The 18,578-nt window shown below is 41.6% G+C and overlaps 1 protein-coding gene across 12 annotated transcripts in view; it reads left to right on the top strand.

The window, feature by feature from the left end:
- The first annotated feature begins 7,692 nt into the window (after positions 1-7,692).
- Positions 7,693-18,578, top strand: part of LOC139409304 (leucine rich repeat (in FLII) interacting protein 2) — a 54,141-nt gene continuing 43,255 nt past the window's right edge. For 2 of the 12 annotated variants that reach the window (XM_071154256.1, XM_071154274.1), the window contains exons 1-2: positions 7,693-7,863; positions 9,932-10,089. In XM_071154256.1, coding sequence (XP_071010357.1) covers positions 10,006-10,089 — 84 coding nt within the window. In that variant the 5' untranslated portion in view covers positions 7,693-7,863; positions 9,932-10,005. Of the gene's footprint in view, positions 8,346-9,931; positions 10,090-18,578 lie in introns of all 12 variants that reach the window. The other 10 variants (XM_071154328.1, XM_071154346.1, XM_071154283.1 and 7 more) reach the window with 8 other exon arrangements.

Here is an 18,578-nt window from a genome sequence, read left to right on the forward strand (position 1 = left end):
TTGCTGGATATTGGCGGGAACTGGAACACGCTGTCGTACACGTCCATTCAGAGCATCCCGAACATGCTCAATGGGTGACATGTCTGGGGAATATGCAGGCCATGGAAGAACTGGGACATTTTCAGCTTCCAGAAATTGTGTACAGATCCTTGCAACATGAGGCTGTGCATTATCATGCTGAAACATGTGGTGATGGTGGCGGATGAATGGCATGACAATGGGCCCCAGGATCTCGCCACGGTATCTCTATGCATTCAAATCCCAATCGACAAAATGCGATTGTGTTCGTTGTCCGTAGCATATGTCTGCCCATACCATAACCCCACCGCCACCATGGGGCACTCTGTTCACAAAGTTGACATCAGCAAACCGCTCGGCACCCACTGTCTGCCATCTGCCCGGTACAGTTGAAACCGGGATTCATCTGTGAAGAGAACAATTCTCCAGCGTGCCAGTGGCCATCGAAGGTGAGCATTTGCCAATTGAAGTCGTTTACCATGCCGAACTGCAGTCAGGGCAAGACCCTGGTGAGGACAATGATTACCCAGATGAGCTTCCCTGAGACGGTTTCTGACAGTTTGTGCAGAAATTCTTCGGGTTGTGCAAACCCACAGTTTCATCAGCTGTCCGGGTGGCTGGTCTCAGGCGATCTCACAGGTGAAGAAGCCGGATGTGGAGGTCCTAGGTTAGCGTGGTTACACGTAGTCTGCCAGTGAGACCGGTTGGACGTACTCCAAAATTGGCCATATCCGAAATTCTCTAAAACAAAGTTTGATGCGGCTTATGGTAGAGAAATTAACATTCAATTATCTGGCATCAGCTCTGGTGGACATTTCTGCAGTCAGCATGCCAACTGCACGCTCCCTCAACTTGAGACATCTGTGGCATTGTGCTGTGTGACAAAAGTGCACATTTTAGAGTGGCATTTAATCATCCCCAGCACAAGATCATGCTGTTCAATCAGCTTCTTGATATGCCACACCTGTCAGGTGGATGGATTGTGCGTATGGAACATTTCTGGGATATTTTATTACAGCTCGTGAAACATGGGACCAACACTTGACATGTTGCTTTTATATTTTTGTTCAGTTGACCACATGGACTATCTGCATCAACCCTTTTTCCACTAACTCTTTTTGACTCTATGCACACACACTGGACTCTACCCACACACTCACACGTACTTACACTGACACTCCAACACATACACACAAACTCACTCACACATAACGCGCACACACAGGCATACTGTCGCCACCCACACACTTACACACTTACACAATTCCCCACTCATCACATTCGCTGCTGCTACCGTCTATTATCTCAACTGTTGCCTAGTCACATTAACCCTACCTATATGTACATATCTCACTCAATTTACTCATACCCCTGCACTTAAATTCTGGTACCACATATAAATAGCCAAGCTATCATTGCTCATTATGTATTTATTCCTTGTGTTACTGTTTTTTGCTATTGTTATTATTATTTGTATTGTTATTTTATATTTGTATTGTATTATGCATTGTTGGGAAGAGCTGTAAGTAAGCATTTCACTGGTGATCTACATCTGTTGTTTGCGAAGCATGTGACAAATTAGATTTCCTTTTTTAGGATTTTGTTTAGGTCTATCGCAGTGCATTTTCTTGTATGTAAAGCAAATGTCTGTTATAAACAGACAATAAATAAACATATAACCTAAATAAGACCAGTTGGCTGGCCTACAATTGACATTGTAGTTGACAGCGTACTGATGTGTAGAGTGTATATAGTGTACAGATAATTCATTGAATCACTCCTCATCTGCGTTTTAAAATGTTCAATTGGGGACATTAAAGTTATCATTATCTTATCCAGGAGTCACAAAATGACCAAATACACCCAAACCAATTTGAAGTCTAATTAGTAAAAACTGTGAATTTCTAAATGAGAGAAATATTTAATTCATTCAGACATGGCCCAATTTCTCAAATTGAATTATTCAAATGCTGTCCAATACTGCCACTTGGTGGGCAAGAAGAGGATAGTCCAGACACATGCCACTTTTTGGAATCAAATCAAATGTTCAGATCAGGTAAATTCACATGAAAATGAACAAAATAAATATGAGACTGTGTCCTTTCAGAAAAGTATATTTTATTCATGCTTATTTTATCAGTGCAGACAAATGTGGTAATATGTACAAATTACATTAAAACATATTGGGTGAACAAACGTGCATTTCTGAGCTGTCAGTCACATTTGATGACCAAAACACTGTTTTTTTGTGTGCTAATATTAACTTGAAAGTAAAAAAAATAATAATCCACGTTCACATGCTAGTCGGAACTAGGAAACTCTGACATTTCTGACTTGCTAACTGGTTAGAGTTCACAGGAGATTGGTGACACTTTAATTGGGGAGGACAGGCTTGTGGTAATGGCTGGAGTGGAATATGTGGAATGGTATCAAATACATGCTTTCTATGTGTTTGATGCCATTCCATTTGCACTGTTTCAGCCATTATTATGAGCCATCCTCCCTTCAGCAGCCTCCACGTTTGTAGTTATATACGTGCAGCATTCAACCAGTTAGCAAGTCAGAAATGTCAGAGTTCCGACTAGCAAATGAACGTGGCATTAATTCATAAAAAAGCATCACACAAATTCCTTTACATCCAGGGATTTCACCCATCAGTCACCGACTGGCTTCTCAGAGAATCTGCAAACGGAGTAAAAACATTGACAAGATAGTCAAGTGACCTCTCTAACAATGGAAATACATGTCCTCAAAGATGGAAGGCAGGTCGGCAGAGGCAAGATCAGACGGGACCGTTCTATCCAATGAGAGGGCAGCTATGTGTGCGAACAACAGGCCATAGAGTTAGATAGAGAACTAATCTTTGTATTTGTGCTATTATAGCATCTGTGACATCATGGCAGTGACATTGAGGCTAGCTCCATTTTAAAGTAGTCAAATTTCTTCTTCTTAATTGGATGATTGTGCCCAACTCATAGGAATCTCCACCCAGTTCACTACTTTAAAATGGTGGAAGCTCTCCAAGGCCGTAGCTACATATGAGAACAATGAGGTCCAGACCTCAGTAATTTATTTCCTATTTCAACTCAGTCGGTGTGTCAACATACTGTCGAGAATTAGAATAAATTCACATGGTGTTAAAACTTGTCTGTGTTTCAGCAGTTTTCCTTGTGGTATATGCCACAGTCACTCAATTAGCCAATGTCAGTTAAATGCCCAGTAGAGCATCCTACTGGAAGCTAAATAGCTCATTATTAAATAATGATATACACTGCTCAAAAAAATAAAGGGAACACTTAAACAACACAATGTAACTCCAAGTCAATCACACTTCTGTGAAATCAAACTGTCCACTTAGGAAGCAACACTGATTGACAATACATTTCACATGCTGTTGTGCAAATGAAATAGACAACAGGTGGAAATTATAGGCAATTAGCAAGACACCCCCAATAAAGGAGTGGTTCTGCAGGTGGTGACCACAGACCACTTCTCAGTTCCTATGCTTCCTGGCTGATGTTTTGGTCACTTTTGAATGCTGGCGGTGCTTTCACTCTAGTGGTAGCATGAGACGGTGTCTACAACCCACACAAGTGACTCAGGTAGTGCAGCTCAGCCAGGATGGCACATCAATGCGAGCTGCGGCAAGAAGGTTTGCTGTGTCTGTCAGCGTAGTGTCCAGAGCATGGAGGCGCTACCAGGAGACAGGCCAGTACATCAGGAGACGTGGAGGAGGCCGTAGGAGGGCAACAACCCAGCAGCAGGACCGCTGTGCAAGGAGGAGCAGGAGGAGCACTGCCAGAGCCCTGCAAAATGACCTCCAGCAGGCCACAAATGTGCATGTGTCTGCTCAAACGGTCAGAAACAGACTCCATGAGGGTGGTATGACGGCCCGACGTCCACAGGTGGGGGTTGTGCTTACAGCCCAACACCGTGCAGGACGTTTGGCATTTGCCAGAGAACACCAAGATTGGCAAATTCGCCACTGGCGCCCTGTGCTCTTCACAGATGAAAGCAGGTTCACACTGAGCACATGTGACAGACGTGACAGAGTCTGGAGACGCCGTGGAGAACGTTCTGCTGCCTGCAACATCCTCCAGCATGACCGGTTTGGCGGTGGGTCAGTCATGGTGTGGTGTGGCATTTCTTTGGGGGGCCGCACAGCCCTCCATGTGCTCGCCAAAGGTAGCCTGACTGCCATTAGGTACCGAGATGAGATCCTCAGACCCCTTGTGAGACCATATGCTGGTGCGGTTGGCCCTGGGTTCCTCCTAATGCAAGACAATGCTAGACCTCATGTGGCTGGAGTGTGTCAGCAGTTCCTGCAAGAGGAAGGCATTGATGCTATGGACTGGCCCGCCCGTTCCCCAGACCTGAATCCAATTGAGCACATCTGGAACATCATGTCTCGCTCCATCCACCAACGCCACGTTGCACCACAGACTGTCCAGGAGTTGGCGGATGCTTTAGTCCAGGTCAGGGAGGAGATCCCTCAGAAGACCATCTGCCACCTCATCAGGAGCATGCCCAGGCGTTGTAGGGAGGTCATACAGGCACGTGGAGGCCACACACACTACTGAGCCTCATTTTGACTTGTTTTAAGGACATTACATCAAAGTTGGATCAGCCTGTAGTGTGGTTTTCCACTTTAATTTTGAGTGTGACTCCAAAGCCAGACCTCCATGGGTTGATACATTTGATTTCCATTGATAGTTTTTGTGTGATTTTGTTGTCAGCACATTCAACTATGTAAGGAAAAAAGTATTTAATAAGAATAGTTCATTCATTCAGATCTAGGATGTGTTATTTTAGTTAAGTTAGTTAGTTAAGTTTGAGGTTAAAGATCTGCTTTCACACTTTTGGGAAATGGCTTGTGAAGAAAAATCTTATTGCAAGAACTGGGAGCTCTTTAAATGTAGGTGTCCAAATACCTTAGAAAATATGGTAGTAATCTTGCTAAGACCAGAAGAGCTGAGGAGGAAAAGGTAATCATTAAGATGACTTCCCTTTCTCAGAGGTCCCCAGCCGGCCTCTCGGGGGAGGAGAAGATGGAACTAATTGAGTTACAAAATAAACTAGATAATATATATATAGATTAAAAGCAGAAGGAGTCTTTATTAGATCTAGGAAAAAATGGATTGAGGAGGGAGAACAGAATTCATCCTATTTCTTTAGATTTCAGAAATTTCACTCTAAAAAATAACACTATACATAAGTTAAACATTGATGGTGTTATTAGATTACCAAAAATGAATCGCTAAATACTGTAGCATTTTTTTACAGACAATTGTATAGCTCTATATACTGTCAGGAATCCACAGATATGTTTTTTGACTCACTGAATAATGTTCACTCTATCGCTGATATAGAATCTAAACAGTGTGATGAACCCATCAAAGTTGAAGAGATTATAGTCTATCAAACATCTAAAGAACAATAAATCACCAGGTGTTGACGGAATTACATCAGAATTTTACAAATTGTTTTCTGAACAATTAGCTCCCTTCCTGTTTGAAGTCTTTTTAGAGAGTATCAAAAACAATGTTCTCCCTCCTACAATGAGTCAGGGGTTAATAACACTGATACCTAAGCCTAAAAAATAAGTGCTGCTCATCGATAACTGGTGTCCGATTTGTCTTCTTAATAATGACTATAAGATTATGACTTACAAAATTATTACTAGCCTTATTACTTGCAAAAATAATTAAAGAAGTCCTGGATGCAATCATTGATGAAACACAGTCTGGCTTTATGAGGAACAGACATATTGCAAACAATGTCAGACAAGTATTAGACATACTTAATAACTGAGGATAGCTTCATATTATTTTTTGATTTTTATAAGCATTTGACATAGTAGAGCATCAGTTCCTCTTCTACTCCCTTGAGAGACTTGGCTTTGGGGATTTTCTCTGTAAGGCTATTAAGACTCTCTATACAAATGGTAACAGCTCTATCAAATATGACACCTCACCTAGATTTGAGTTAAAGAGAGGAATTAGGCAAGGTTGTCCTATCTCTCCATACCTGTTTATTTATTAATCGCCCAACTTCTTACAAATTCTTTAAATACTAGTCCTGTACAAGGTATTTCCATATCTGGTAAAGAAATTATTATAAGCCAGCTGGCTGATGATACTACACTTTTTCTGAAAGATGCTAACCAAATTCCCATATCGATCAATGTGATACAATCCTTTCCCAAAGTGTCTGGTCTATATCTTAACATTAATAAATGTGAACTCATGGCTGTCAAAGATTGTGTGACACCTTCATATTATGGTATTCCAGTAAAAGAAGAACTTACATATTTCGGTATAACCCTTACAAAGGATCCGAAGTCTAGAGGCTTACTAAATTTTTAACCCTCTTATTAAAAAAAACCCAGAAGAATCTAAATCAATGGCTACAGAGGGACTTATCTTTAAAAGGAAGAGTCCTAATAACCAAGGCTGAAGGTATCTCTAGACTAACATATGGCGCTCTATCTTTATATCTTGACAGTAAAATAAGCAAGGATATGGACCAGATGCTTTTCAACTTTCTGTGGAGAAACCGTACCCATTACATTAGGAAAACTGTTGTAATAAACAATTATGAGAATGGTGGGCTGAATTTTCTGGACTTTACTACCTTAAATAATACTTTTAAGATCAATTGGATAAAACAATTCCTAAGAAGACCCACTTCTATGTGGAATTTTATTCCTCATCATGTCTTCTCTACTTTTGGTGGCCTTAACTTCATGTTGGTTTGCAATTATAATATTGACAAAGTTCCAGTGAAACTTTCTGCTGTTCATCGGCAGGTTTTCTTGTCATGGTTCTTCATTTATAAGCATAAGTTTTCTCCACACAGATATTATATATGGAATAATCGGGATATATTGTATAAAAATACTTCTTTGTTTTTAGAATATTGGTTCCGAAATAATATCCTATTGGTTAGCCAACTGGTAAATGCAGAGGGTCGTTTACTCAGTTATAAGGAATTCTTATCACTTTACAAGGTCCCAGTAACACCTAAAGATTTTGCAATTGTTTTAGATGCCATTCCCTCAGGTGTTGCTTTATTATTCAGGAACGTGTCAAGACCTGACCCTCAGAGCCTACCTTCCGTTGACCCTGTTGACTCATCAGTAGGGAAAATTTGTTTCCCTTTTGGTCCATTCAACAACAGAGCGATACGAACCTTGTTTCAGCAGGATGTTGCCTTATCGGAATGGATTTATTGATAATATCTGTTGGAAAAAAGTTTGGATGTCGCCATTAAGATTTGCAGGCAATTAGCTTTAAAACTGCACATACAAAAACATCTGTAAAGCAAACATATTACTTTACCTTTTGTTATTAAAATAATGTTTCTGCAAACAGTTCCCCTGTACATATTAAATTATAGTTTTTAATCCCGGTGCTCAGTTGATGTGTAGCAGCTAATTGTATAGGCTATGTGTTCTTAGATCGACTGAGGTGAATAAAAGCCACAGCATCCAATGTGATAACGGCTGGGCAAATGTTTGCTTCTTTTTATGTTCTCCAAATAGCATTTAGTTTTTAAATTGTATAGAAATTCAGTAAATCAGTTTCAACTAAAGTCACGTAGCAAATTAGCAATTACATGTTTTGTTGACCAAATTCCACACTCTGACCTCCATGCAAAATTCCTCACTTCGTTATACTTCGTGGTCTTATTTTCTAGGACAGATTTTGGGCTGAGTAAAACCTCTCGCTTCGTCTCTTCCTCTCTGGTAAAGAGGACATGGGGGGAGAGAGTGGAGGAAAAAGACGACTCCCTAAAACACGCCACTTCGATTCCGCTACGACCGGAAGAGACTTTTCGTAGCAGGTAGGAGACCGTTTCCTAATTGAATTATCCTAACCTCACGAAAAACTCACTTCCGGTCGTAGCTGTGTCGAAGTGGCGTGTTTATAGGGAATCTCGTAAAAAGAAACCCCCACTCCCACTGATTCACAGCTGTCAGTTGGAGGAAAAAAACACTGTCAGTCTTTGGGAGGAACCACTGTACAGTATTTTAACAACCAAGACGAAGAAAGAGCAAATCCTGGAAACATCAACGTCGTTTAGAAGCTTCTACGAGCCAGGCGAATCTCTTTGAAAAGACGTGACGTGAAGAGCAGTGTCAGTTTGCTCTGTCACACATTAGAAATTGGGGTTGGCTAGCTAAGTAGCTGGCTAACCAGCTAGCCAGCTAAATTTATACTGCTCAAAGGGATTGGCCTTCTCTTTTGCATTGGGGTCATTACACCGGAAAGAACATCTCAGGATTCAATTAAACCTCATTTTTATGTTTTGGGTCCCAAGGAAGGGTAAGAGCCCAGGGTCATAGCTTTTCATGTCGAGGGAACATGGCATGGGGTTATCTTGCTACTAAGCTAGCGCTAGCTAGGTAGCTACCTAACCAAGGCAAACCCAATGACAATGTGTTTATGTTAGCTAGCTAGCTAGCTAGCCCAGGAAAGTAGCTAACTTTCTAGCTTGGAAAACGCGTTAACTATACAATAACTAAATTAACGTTATCCCCGCCCGGGTAGTTAACTAGCTACTGTAGCTAACGTTAGGAATGTTCTTGCTAACGTCTCCATCGGTAACGGTAACTAACGTTAGCTCCCTCGGCGTTTTAATTATTGAGCTAGCTAGGTATCTTCGCTACAAGAGTTTAACCACACAGTCAGAACAATGAGTTATAAATATATATATATTTTAACGTTACCCATGCAAGGGGACGTAGTTCACAATGATGGATAATGAGTAAGTTGAGCTAGCTAGCAATCCTATTTGTGTCATCGTGGAGGTTTATGGCCACCGTCTGACGTTATAACCGCGGAGTTAGTTAGCTAACGTTAGCTGATTCCTTATCTGGGCGTTTTCTTCTTGTAACTTGCCTGTGCTATCCATTAACGTTACGTGACGCTGGTAACGTTAAACTTTTGTCAGAACACACACTAGCTAAATATTTGTAAGGTAACTTTGACAGCTCTAACAAAATAAAATATGAATTTATAGCAAACCATATCAAGCTGTATGGGTAAAGCCTCCAAGCCCTGTGCTTAACTGGAACTTTTACCTACGTGTAACCGGCTAACTTCAGCTATGTAATAATTTCCCCAAAACAATGTCAACTGTAGCTAGTCAATGTTTAAGAAAATAGATGGCTAGCATCTTCACTTGTCATTGTGTATTTAGGCCAAGTATCAATTGGCCTTTACAATGGTGGGGGGTACACAATAAACATGCCGCAAGGCAAGAGTTGAGCAGGCTAATGTTTGATTCAAGGATATAACTTGTGTCAGTTTGTGGACCTCATGTAAACTTGTGCTACCTTACAAGGCAACTTGGAAAGAATCTTGACTCTTTCTTTGCATTCCGCACAGAACAACTTGAGCTTTCTACAACTTCATACTTGTAATATTTTGCAGGTTTGTCAGTGTGTATGGCTTGTTTGTCAGCATCTGGCCAATGTCAGCCACAAGTGTTACACTCTTATAGGACCCAGACATCCGTGACCATGACAGGATATTTTGTAGGAATGCACTCTGGCCATGGCAGACTATTTTGTAGGAATGCACTGAGTGAGTGTGTTCCTCTGTGTGCACACAACATGCATGCGGGTGCTTGCAGGGAAGTTTGCACATCCCTCTCAATTCAGGGTTATTTGATTGAATTTCAGCTACGTCTTGATAATATGCTATTCATTACATTGTACTATGTCCAAGGACTTAGTTCAATACTGAGATTCCCAGCGCTTCATCATGTAGTGGTCTTCAATTGATCTTAAAATTGTGATTTATTAATGTAAACAAGGCATCAGATCATCTAATTTCAGTAAAATATTAGTGTCTTCATGTAAGGTGATAGAGGTGGATCTGACAGCCCTATTATTCATGTTTTTCAGATTTTTTCCCCCCACACTGTGTTGCTCTAATTTGGCCCTGAACGTGTTGGTGGAGCTGCAGTTGCACAGAAGCCATGGGGACACCAGGTAGAAAGCGTGCCCCTATCAAGGACCGGTTTTCAGCTGAGGATGAAGCCCTTAGTAGCATTGCCCGGGAGGTAAGTTAGCCATCCATTTCAGAGCCTCCCTGCTTTTAGTTAATTTCTGTGATTCTTTCTTAGTTTAAGATCTTTAACTGGTGTTATTAGCTGAGCTTTCCTCACATTGTAGGCCTATGTGTAGTGCAAAAGTGATTTAGTACATAAGTCACATTGGATGTTGTTTGTGGTGACACTGAAGACATGTATTTCCCCAAATGCGGTCAAAGACAAATTTGAATTTGATGATTTATAAAAGGATGCATGGCAAGCTGTCTTGGATGTATTACTTTAAATGTAGGCTTTTCAACCCATACCCAACAACACCGACTGAGGTGAATGCAGCAAACAGCCCCCTGAAGCATATCCTGACACATGTTCACACACAGCTCTGCTTAGTCTGAGATGTGCTTGTAATGTGGATATTCAGGTTCTTTCAAGTTGTCTCAGCTCTGGCGAGTGCAGACAGCTGGTTTGCAATGGTGTAGTAGGATTGATTTGAAGAGATTTAGGGAAAATGGAGGGCAGGGGCAAGGAAGGTGGGATGGCCTGTAATGACTTGTCCCAGGATTATTCCATGTTCCTCAACTACCCGGCTGTCATTCCTGGCCTTTTCGTAGAGGCTGTGCAACTGTTCTCAGCGTACATAGTAGGCCCATGCATTTGTTGTGTAATTGTTATTGTTCATTACTATTTTGAGAACGATTGTGCTGTATTTGCATAATTATGTGGCTAGATGAAACTATGCCAAAGTGTGGGAAAAGCCTAAAGAATCAGCAGAGTAGATTTGAGTCCATGTGATTGACTGACTTGCTTAACTTACAGATGAACAGAACACAGGATCTCACAGACTGGAAGTGAATGTTGTCAGAGCTCTTATGAATTGCCTCATACTTCGGGACTTCTTGGTAGTGCCTCATACTTTGGCACAGAAAACAAGGTTACATGTTCCGTCTTTAACCATACAAGCCTGTTATATAGAATCATGAGTCGTCTGACCCACCCAGCCAGGTCCTGTCCTGAATGAATCAGGGTTTCTTCGTGGAGAGAACTAGATGTGCACAGAACAGTGAGGCCAAGTGAGTGTGTGCAGTGGGTCCATAAGGCCAACCTCTCTCCAACCTGTCACACACCACCACTCCCCTCCAAACAAAGCACCAGAAAAAAGTAATTGCATGAGGTCAGTCATCCTCTCTTAGGCTATGAGTGCTTGCCTGGTCGGCCTGTGCTGGACACGGATCACTGTCCTGCTGAGAAGGACTGTGAATTTGAGCCTGCGCTATCACCACCCCATATTGGAGGCCACTTACATTGCTGGGCTGTCAGTCACTTAAAATATCAGCAGCTTGCTTGCAAAACCATCAGCCAAGTAGGAGGATTAACCACATGTACTGTAGGCCTATTAAGTTTTCCTCGTAAGGATCATAATGTTAGAGAGATGATCAGACAGTCACTTACTGTGCCATTGATTGTAAGTGAATGTGTGGGAGTTGAGTGAGTCATAGTTCATAGTCCGTATTACACAGTTTCAGTGCTATCCTGGGTAATGATAGCTGTAAGCCATGCAGAGGACTACTGAAGAGAATGGCACAGTGTCACACTGAGTAGAACAGGCTTGCACAGGACGGGGTCGAGACCCAGGGTCTCCAGCTTAATGACGAGTTTGGAGGGTACTATGGTGTTAAATGCTGAGCTGTAGTCAATGAACAGCATTCTTACATAGGTATTCTTCTTGTCCAGATGGGATAGTGCAGTGTGATGGCGATTGCATCATCAGTGGACCTATTGGGGCGGTTAGAAAATTGGAGTGAATCTAGGGTATCGGGTAAGGTGGAAGTGATATGATCCTTGACTAGTCTCTCAAAGCACTTCATGATTACTGAAGTGAGTGCAACGGGGCAATAGTCATTTATTTGAGTGCAACGATGGGCGATGGCTAAGGTACCTCACGTGACTAGTGGCCCCCATCTCACCTGCTAATTGGGAAACTTTTGCAAATGTTTTGTTGACTGAGTGAGGGAAATGCTGTGAATTAAGAGGACTTGATGTATACTAAACAAAAATATAAACGTGACATGTGAAGTGTTAGTCCCATGTTTCAATAGCTGAAATAAAGTATCCCAGAAATGTTTGATTTTGGTAAAGGAGAAAGGTTATTTCTCTAAAATGTTGTGCACACTAACTAAATCCCTGTTAGTGAGCATTTCTCATTTGCCAAGATAATCCATCCACCTGAAAGGTGTGGCATATCAAGAAGCTGTTTTAACCAGCATGATCATTTATTTTTTATTTTACCTTTTATAGGCAAGTCAGTTAAGAACAAATTCTTATTTTCAATGACGGCCTAGGAACAGTGGGTTAACTGTTTTTTCAGGGGCAGAACAACAGCTCGGGGGTTTGAACTTGCAACCTTCCGGTTACTAGTTCAACGCTCTTAACCACTAGGCTACCCTGCCACCATGTGCACAATAAAAGACATTAAAAGACATTCCTGCAGCCCTCAACTTGAGACATCTGTGGCATTGTGTTGTGACAAAACTGCACATTTTGGTTACCTTGTCCCCAGCACAAGGTGTACCATGTGTAATCAAATTGTATTTATCACATGTGTGCCGAATACAACAGGTGTAGACTTTACATTGAAATGCTTACTTACAAGCCCTTAACCAACAATGCATTTTTAAGAATAATACGTGTTAAGTAAAAAAATAGATGAGTAAAAATTACAAATAAAAGTAACAAATAATTAGAGAGCAGCAGTAAAATAACAATAGCGAGGCTATATACAGGGGGTACCGGTACAGAGTCGATGTGAGGTCACCGGTTATTCAAGGTAACATGTACATGTAGGTAGAGTTAAAGTGACTGCATAGATAATTAACAAGAGTAGCAGCAGTGTAAAGGGGGGGGGGGAAGTCTGACAATTTTTGGTGTCTTCCTCTGACAACGCCTGGTATAGAGGTCCTGAATGGCAGGAAGCTTGGCCCCAGTGATGTACTAGGCCGCAGGCACAACCCTCTGTAGTGCCTTGCGGTCGGAGGCCGAGCAGTGATGTAACCAGTCAGGATGCTCTCAATGGTGCAGCTGTAGGAACTTTTTGAGGATCTGAGGACCCATGCCAAGTCTCCTGAGGGGGAATAGGCTTTGTCGTGCCCTCTTCACGACTCTTGGTGTGCCTGGACCATGTTAGTTTGTTAGTGATGTGGGTTCCAAGGAACTTGAAGCTCTCAACCTGCTCCACTGCAGCCCCGTCAATGAGAATGGGGGTGTGCTCGGTCCTCCTTTTCCTGTAGTCCACAATCATCTGCTTTGTCTTGATCACTTTTGAGGGAGAGGTTGTTGTCCTGGCACCGCACGGCCAGGTCTCTGAGGCTGTCTCATCCTTGTCGGTGATCAGGCCTAACACTGTATCATCGGCAAACTTATTGATGGTGTTGGAGTCATGCCTGGCCATGCAATCATGAGTGAACAGGGATTACAGGAGGGGGCTGAGCACACACCCCTGAGGGGCCCCCGTGTTGAGGATCAGCATGGTGGATGTGTTACCTACCCTTACCACCTGGGGGCACCCCGTCAGGAAGTCCAGGATCCAGTTGCAGAGGGAGGTGTTTAGTCTCAGGGTCCTTAGCTTAGTGATGAGCTTTGAGGGTACTATGGTGTGTGTCCCTCATTCAGGGACAGGTTGAAAATGTCAGTGAAGACACTTGCCACTTGGTCAGCGCATGCTCGGAGTATACGTCCTGGTAATCCGTCTGGCCTTGTGAATGTTGACCTGTTTTAATGATCTTTCTCGCATCGGCTACGGAGAGCGTGATCACATATTCGTCAGGAACAGTTGATGCTCTCATGCAAGTTTCAGTGATGCTTGCCTCGAAGTGAGCATAGAAGTAATTTAGCTCGTCTGGTAGGCTCATGTCTAGGCTTCCCTTTGTAGTCAGTAATAGTTTGCAAGCCCTGCCACATCCGACAAGCGTCGGAGCCAGTGTAGTACGATTCAATCTTAGCCCTGTATTGACGCTTTGCCTATTTAATGGTTCGTCGGAGGTATAGCTTGATTTCTTATAAGCTTCCAGCTCCTTGAAAGCAGCAGCTCTACCCTTTTAGCTCAGTGCGGATGTTGCCTGTAATCCATGGCTTTTGGTTGGAGTATGTACGTACTGTAACTGTGAGGACGACATCATCAATGCACTTATTGAAGCCAGTGACTGATGTGGTGTACTCCTTAATGCCATTGGAAGAATCACGGAACATATTCCAGTCTGTGCTAGCAAAACGATCCTGCAGCTTTGTATCTGCTTCATATGACCACTTATTTTATTGACACTGGTGCTCTCTGCTTTAGTTTTTGCTTGTAAGCCGGAATCAGGAGGATAGAATTATGGTCAGATTTGCCAAATGGAGGGAGCGCTTGGAATGTGTCTCTGTGTGGAGTGAAGGTGGTCTAGTTTTTTTTTTTTTTTTCTCCTCTGGTTGCACGTTTAACATCCTGGTAAAACTGATTTTAAGTTTTCCTGCATTAAAGTCCCCGGCCACTAGGAGCACTGCCTCTGGATTAGCGCTATCCTGTTTGCTTATGGCTGTATACAGCTCATTGAGTGTGGTCTTAGTGCCAGCATCGGTTTGTGATGGTAAATAGACAGCTACGAAGAGTATAGATGGAAACTCTCTTGGTAATTAGTGTGGTCTACAACTTATTATGAGATACTCTACTTCAGGCGAGCAAAACCTCAAGACTTCCTTAGCTTTCGTGCACAAGCTGTTGTTTGCAAATATACATAGACTGTCACCCCTTGTCTTACCAGAGGTGGCTGTTCTATCCTGCCAAAAAGCGTAAAACCCTCTAACTGTATGTTATTCATGTCGTCTTTCAGCCACGACTCTGTGAAAAAAAAGATATTACAGTTAATGTCCCGTTGGTAGGATATACATGCTCGTAGTTTGTCTATTTTATTATCCAATCATTGTACGTTGACTAATAGGACCGACGGTAAACGCAGATTTCCCACTCGCTGTCGGATCCTTACAAGGCACCCAGACCTCCGTCTCCGATATCTCAGTCTCTTTCTCCTGCAATGACGGTCATGAGGGCCTTGTCTGGAGTAAATCCTTTGCGTTCGATTCATTAAAGAAAAAAATCTTCCAGTACTGGGCGAGTAATCTCTTTCCTTATATCTAGAAGCTCTTTTAGGTCATAAGAGACATTATGTACAAAATAAGATACAAATTACTTGGAAAAAACACACAATAGCACTATTGGTTAAGGGACCGTAAAACAGCTTCTTGAAATGCTTCTCCTGTCCGGTGGATAGATTATCTTGGCAAAGGAGAAATGCTCACTAACAGGGATGTAAACAAATAGGTGCACATAATTTGAGAGGGAACCATTTTATTTGCTTATGGAATATTTCTGGGATATTTTATTTGAGCTCAAAACATCGGACCAACACGTTACATGTTGTGTTTATATTTTTGTTGATTAAATAACGGATTTTAAAAAACAGTTTCACATGCGCATGGTCCTTGCGATCTGGGGTTTTTGAGAGGTCCCTAACCCATTGAAGTTGTACATTTAAAATGGTTATGGGTAGGGTTTACGGATGTCCCAAGTAGAGGTCGACCGATTAATTGGAATGGCCGATTTAATTATGGCCGATTTCAAGTTTTCATAACAATCGGTATTTTTGGATGCCGATTAAAAAATATATATATATATATATATATATATATATATATATATATATATATATATAATCAGCATCCAAAAATACCGATTGTTATGAAAACTTGAAATCGGCCATAATTAAATCGGCCATTCCAATTAATCATTCCAATTAATTATATATATATTTTTTTTTACACCTTTATTTAACTAGGCAAGTCAGTTAAGAACACATACTTATTTTCAATGACGGCCTAGGAACGGTGGGTTAACTGCCTTGTTCAGGGGCAGAACGACAGATTGTTCAGCTCAGGGATTCAATCCTGCAACCTTATGGTTAACTAGTCCAATGCTCTAACCACCTGCCTCACAAGGAACTACCTGTTAGGTAGTTGGAGTAAGAAGCCAAGGTAAGTTGCTACAAATCGTATAGAGAGAAATAGTCCTATAATTCCAATAATAACTACAACCTAAAACTTACCTGGGAATATTGAAGACTCATATTAAAAGGAACCACCAGCTTTCATATGTTCTCATGTTCTGAGCAAGGAACTTAAACGTTAGCTTTCTTACATTGCACATATTGCACTTTTACTTTCTTCTCCAACACTTTGTTTTTGCATTATTTAAACCAAATTGAACATGTTTCATTATTTATGAGGCTAAATTGATTTTATTGATGTATTTTATTAAGTTAAAATAAGTGTTCATTCAGTATTGTTGTACTTGTCATTATTACAAATAAATAAATAAATAAAAATCGGCCGAATAATCGGTATTCACGTTTTTGGTCCTCCAATAATCGGTTGACCTCTAGTCCCAAGGATCCCTAGAATGTACAAGTAATGTGAATGTCAATGCATAATGCAGTTGGAAAGGTCAATAATTTGTTTTAATTTTTTTTAAATGCAATATGGTAATGCATACTTTTTTGCATTCATTTTGGGGGATTTGTTTTTCTTCTGTAGGCTATTACAATTAAAAATAACATTTAAGTCCTTAAATAAAAAATGAAGTGCTTGAAAGTCCTTGCATTTTACTTGCCAATGTCTTTATGAACCCTGAATAGGATACTTTTTCAGCCCCAATGGAAAATTAAGGCCTCTGCTATTAAACTGACCCATGCATCTTTCGCTTTGCTGTCTTACCCCGGAGAGTATTTGTTTTTCATTCAGGCCAGTAGCTTTTATTGGAACTGGCCCAGTGTGCCACTGGAAAATGTACCTGAGTGTCGAACCCTGTATGTAGTTCATGATAATGGTAGGCAGGCCTATTTTTGCAACTATCTGCAAATACGTATTTCAAATTTCACATCCTCTTTTTTTAGATTAGAAAGGTAGAACAAGTTTTCTGTTGTGCAAAACGCCTGATTGAAACTTGTTGGCTGTCAAACAATTTATCTACCTATGCTTGGGCTATTTTATGATTGGGTGTTATCACACGTAGCAGCATATAATTTAGCAACGTGTGTTAAAGGGGTCCGCCTAACATTCCGTCTGGTCTGATAAGGGGAGGGTTTTGAACGATTAGCCTAATGTTTGTTTCCATGGCAACTATAAACACTATAGTACTGAAGATAAACAACGTCAACTTTGACATAACATCCAGGGTGTGCCAACTTCATGGAGCCCTAGATGATGTAGTCTAGTGTGAGCAGAGGATCTGATCTACCCCTTGACGCTTAGGGTTTTGGAGGTGTGTATGATTGTGCATTTGCGGCTGCTGCTCAGATTACTCCTCTCCAGTCCCATAATGTGGGTGCAGGGGGAGGGAATGCTGGGGCCAGGCCGGATGGGCATGGCTATAGATAGGACAGAGCGACACAGAGCTCAGGTCATACTGTCAGACAGCTCGACAGGTGCAGCGCAGAGGAGCCAGCCATCTCCTCTCCTTCTTTTCTCAGACACACACACAGTGTTTTCCACTCGAGCCGGCTGTCGGCTAAACAGCCGATTAGACTCCTTTTAAGCCCGTTACTTTTTCCACCTAAATTAACTAGGCTACTTTTCAATTTGCTAGTCAGAAAGTCAGCCAAGCCCCCTCCCGCGAGAATGAACGATATGCATTTTCTAGCGATCTACTGGAGATTTCAGAGTTACCAAGTTTGTTTTGAACGCGGCATCAAACGGCAACAGAAGGCAGCCTTCATCAGCACGTCTCACACCACTGCAGTGAGCTGGAGGCAGTTACGTACCCAATGCATATGGGCCTGATAAATTTGTCAAATGCCTGGTAAATTTTAAATGTTGCCGGTCAAATATCCTACGTCACATTTTCCTAACACAAACCCTGGTGTATCTGTGTGTTTGGGTCTTGACTTGTCTAAAGTCAGTACAGACAATCTGCCAACTTCTGTCTGTGGCGTCCACACAGTTTGGGTTACACATTAATATGACCCCACTGTGGAAAGGTGAGACTCTCACGAACACGTACATGTCAGTTGTTGCTGTAGCCCACAGGCCTCACGACTCATCTGAAGATCCCCGGTACCAGTTGAAAAAATGAATGGAAGTATATATGGAGACCTGTGCCAAAAATAAGGGTTTAAATACAGTGCATTCGGAAAGTATTCAGACCCCTTTTTTCACATTTTGTTACATTACAGCCTTATTCTAAAATTGATTCAATAGTTTTTTATTTTCTTATCAATCTACACACAATACCCCATAATGACAAAGCAAAAACATGTTTTAGAATTTTTTGCAAATGTATTAAAAATAAAAAAACGAAATCACATTTACGTAAGTATTCAGACCCTTTACTCAGTACTTTGTTGAAGCACCTTTGGCAGTGATTGGTCTCGATTCTTCTTGGGTATGACGCTACAAGCTTGGCACACCTGTATTTGGGA

Source organism: Oncorhynchus clarkii, chromosome 1 (assembly GCF_045791955.1).
Source record: "Oncorhynchus clarkii lewisi isolate Uvic-CL-2024 chromosome 1, UVic_Ocla_1.0, whole genome shotgun sequence".
Classification (NCBI taxonomy): Eukaryota; Metazoa; Chordata; class Actinopteri; order Salmoniformes; family Salmonidae; genus Oncorhynchus; species Oncorhynchus clarkii.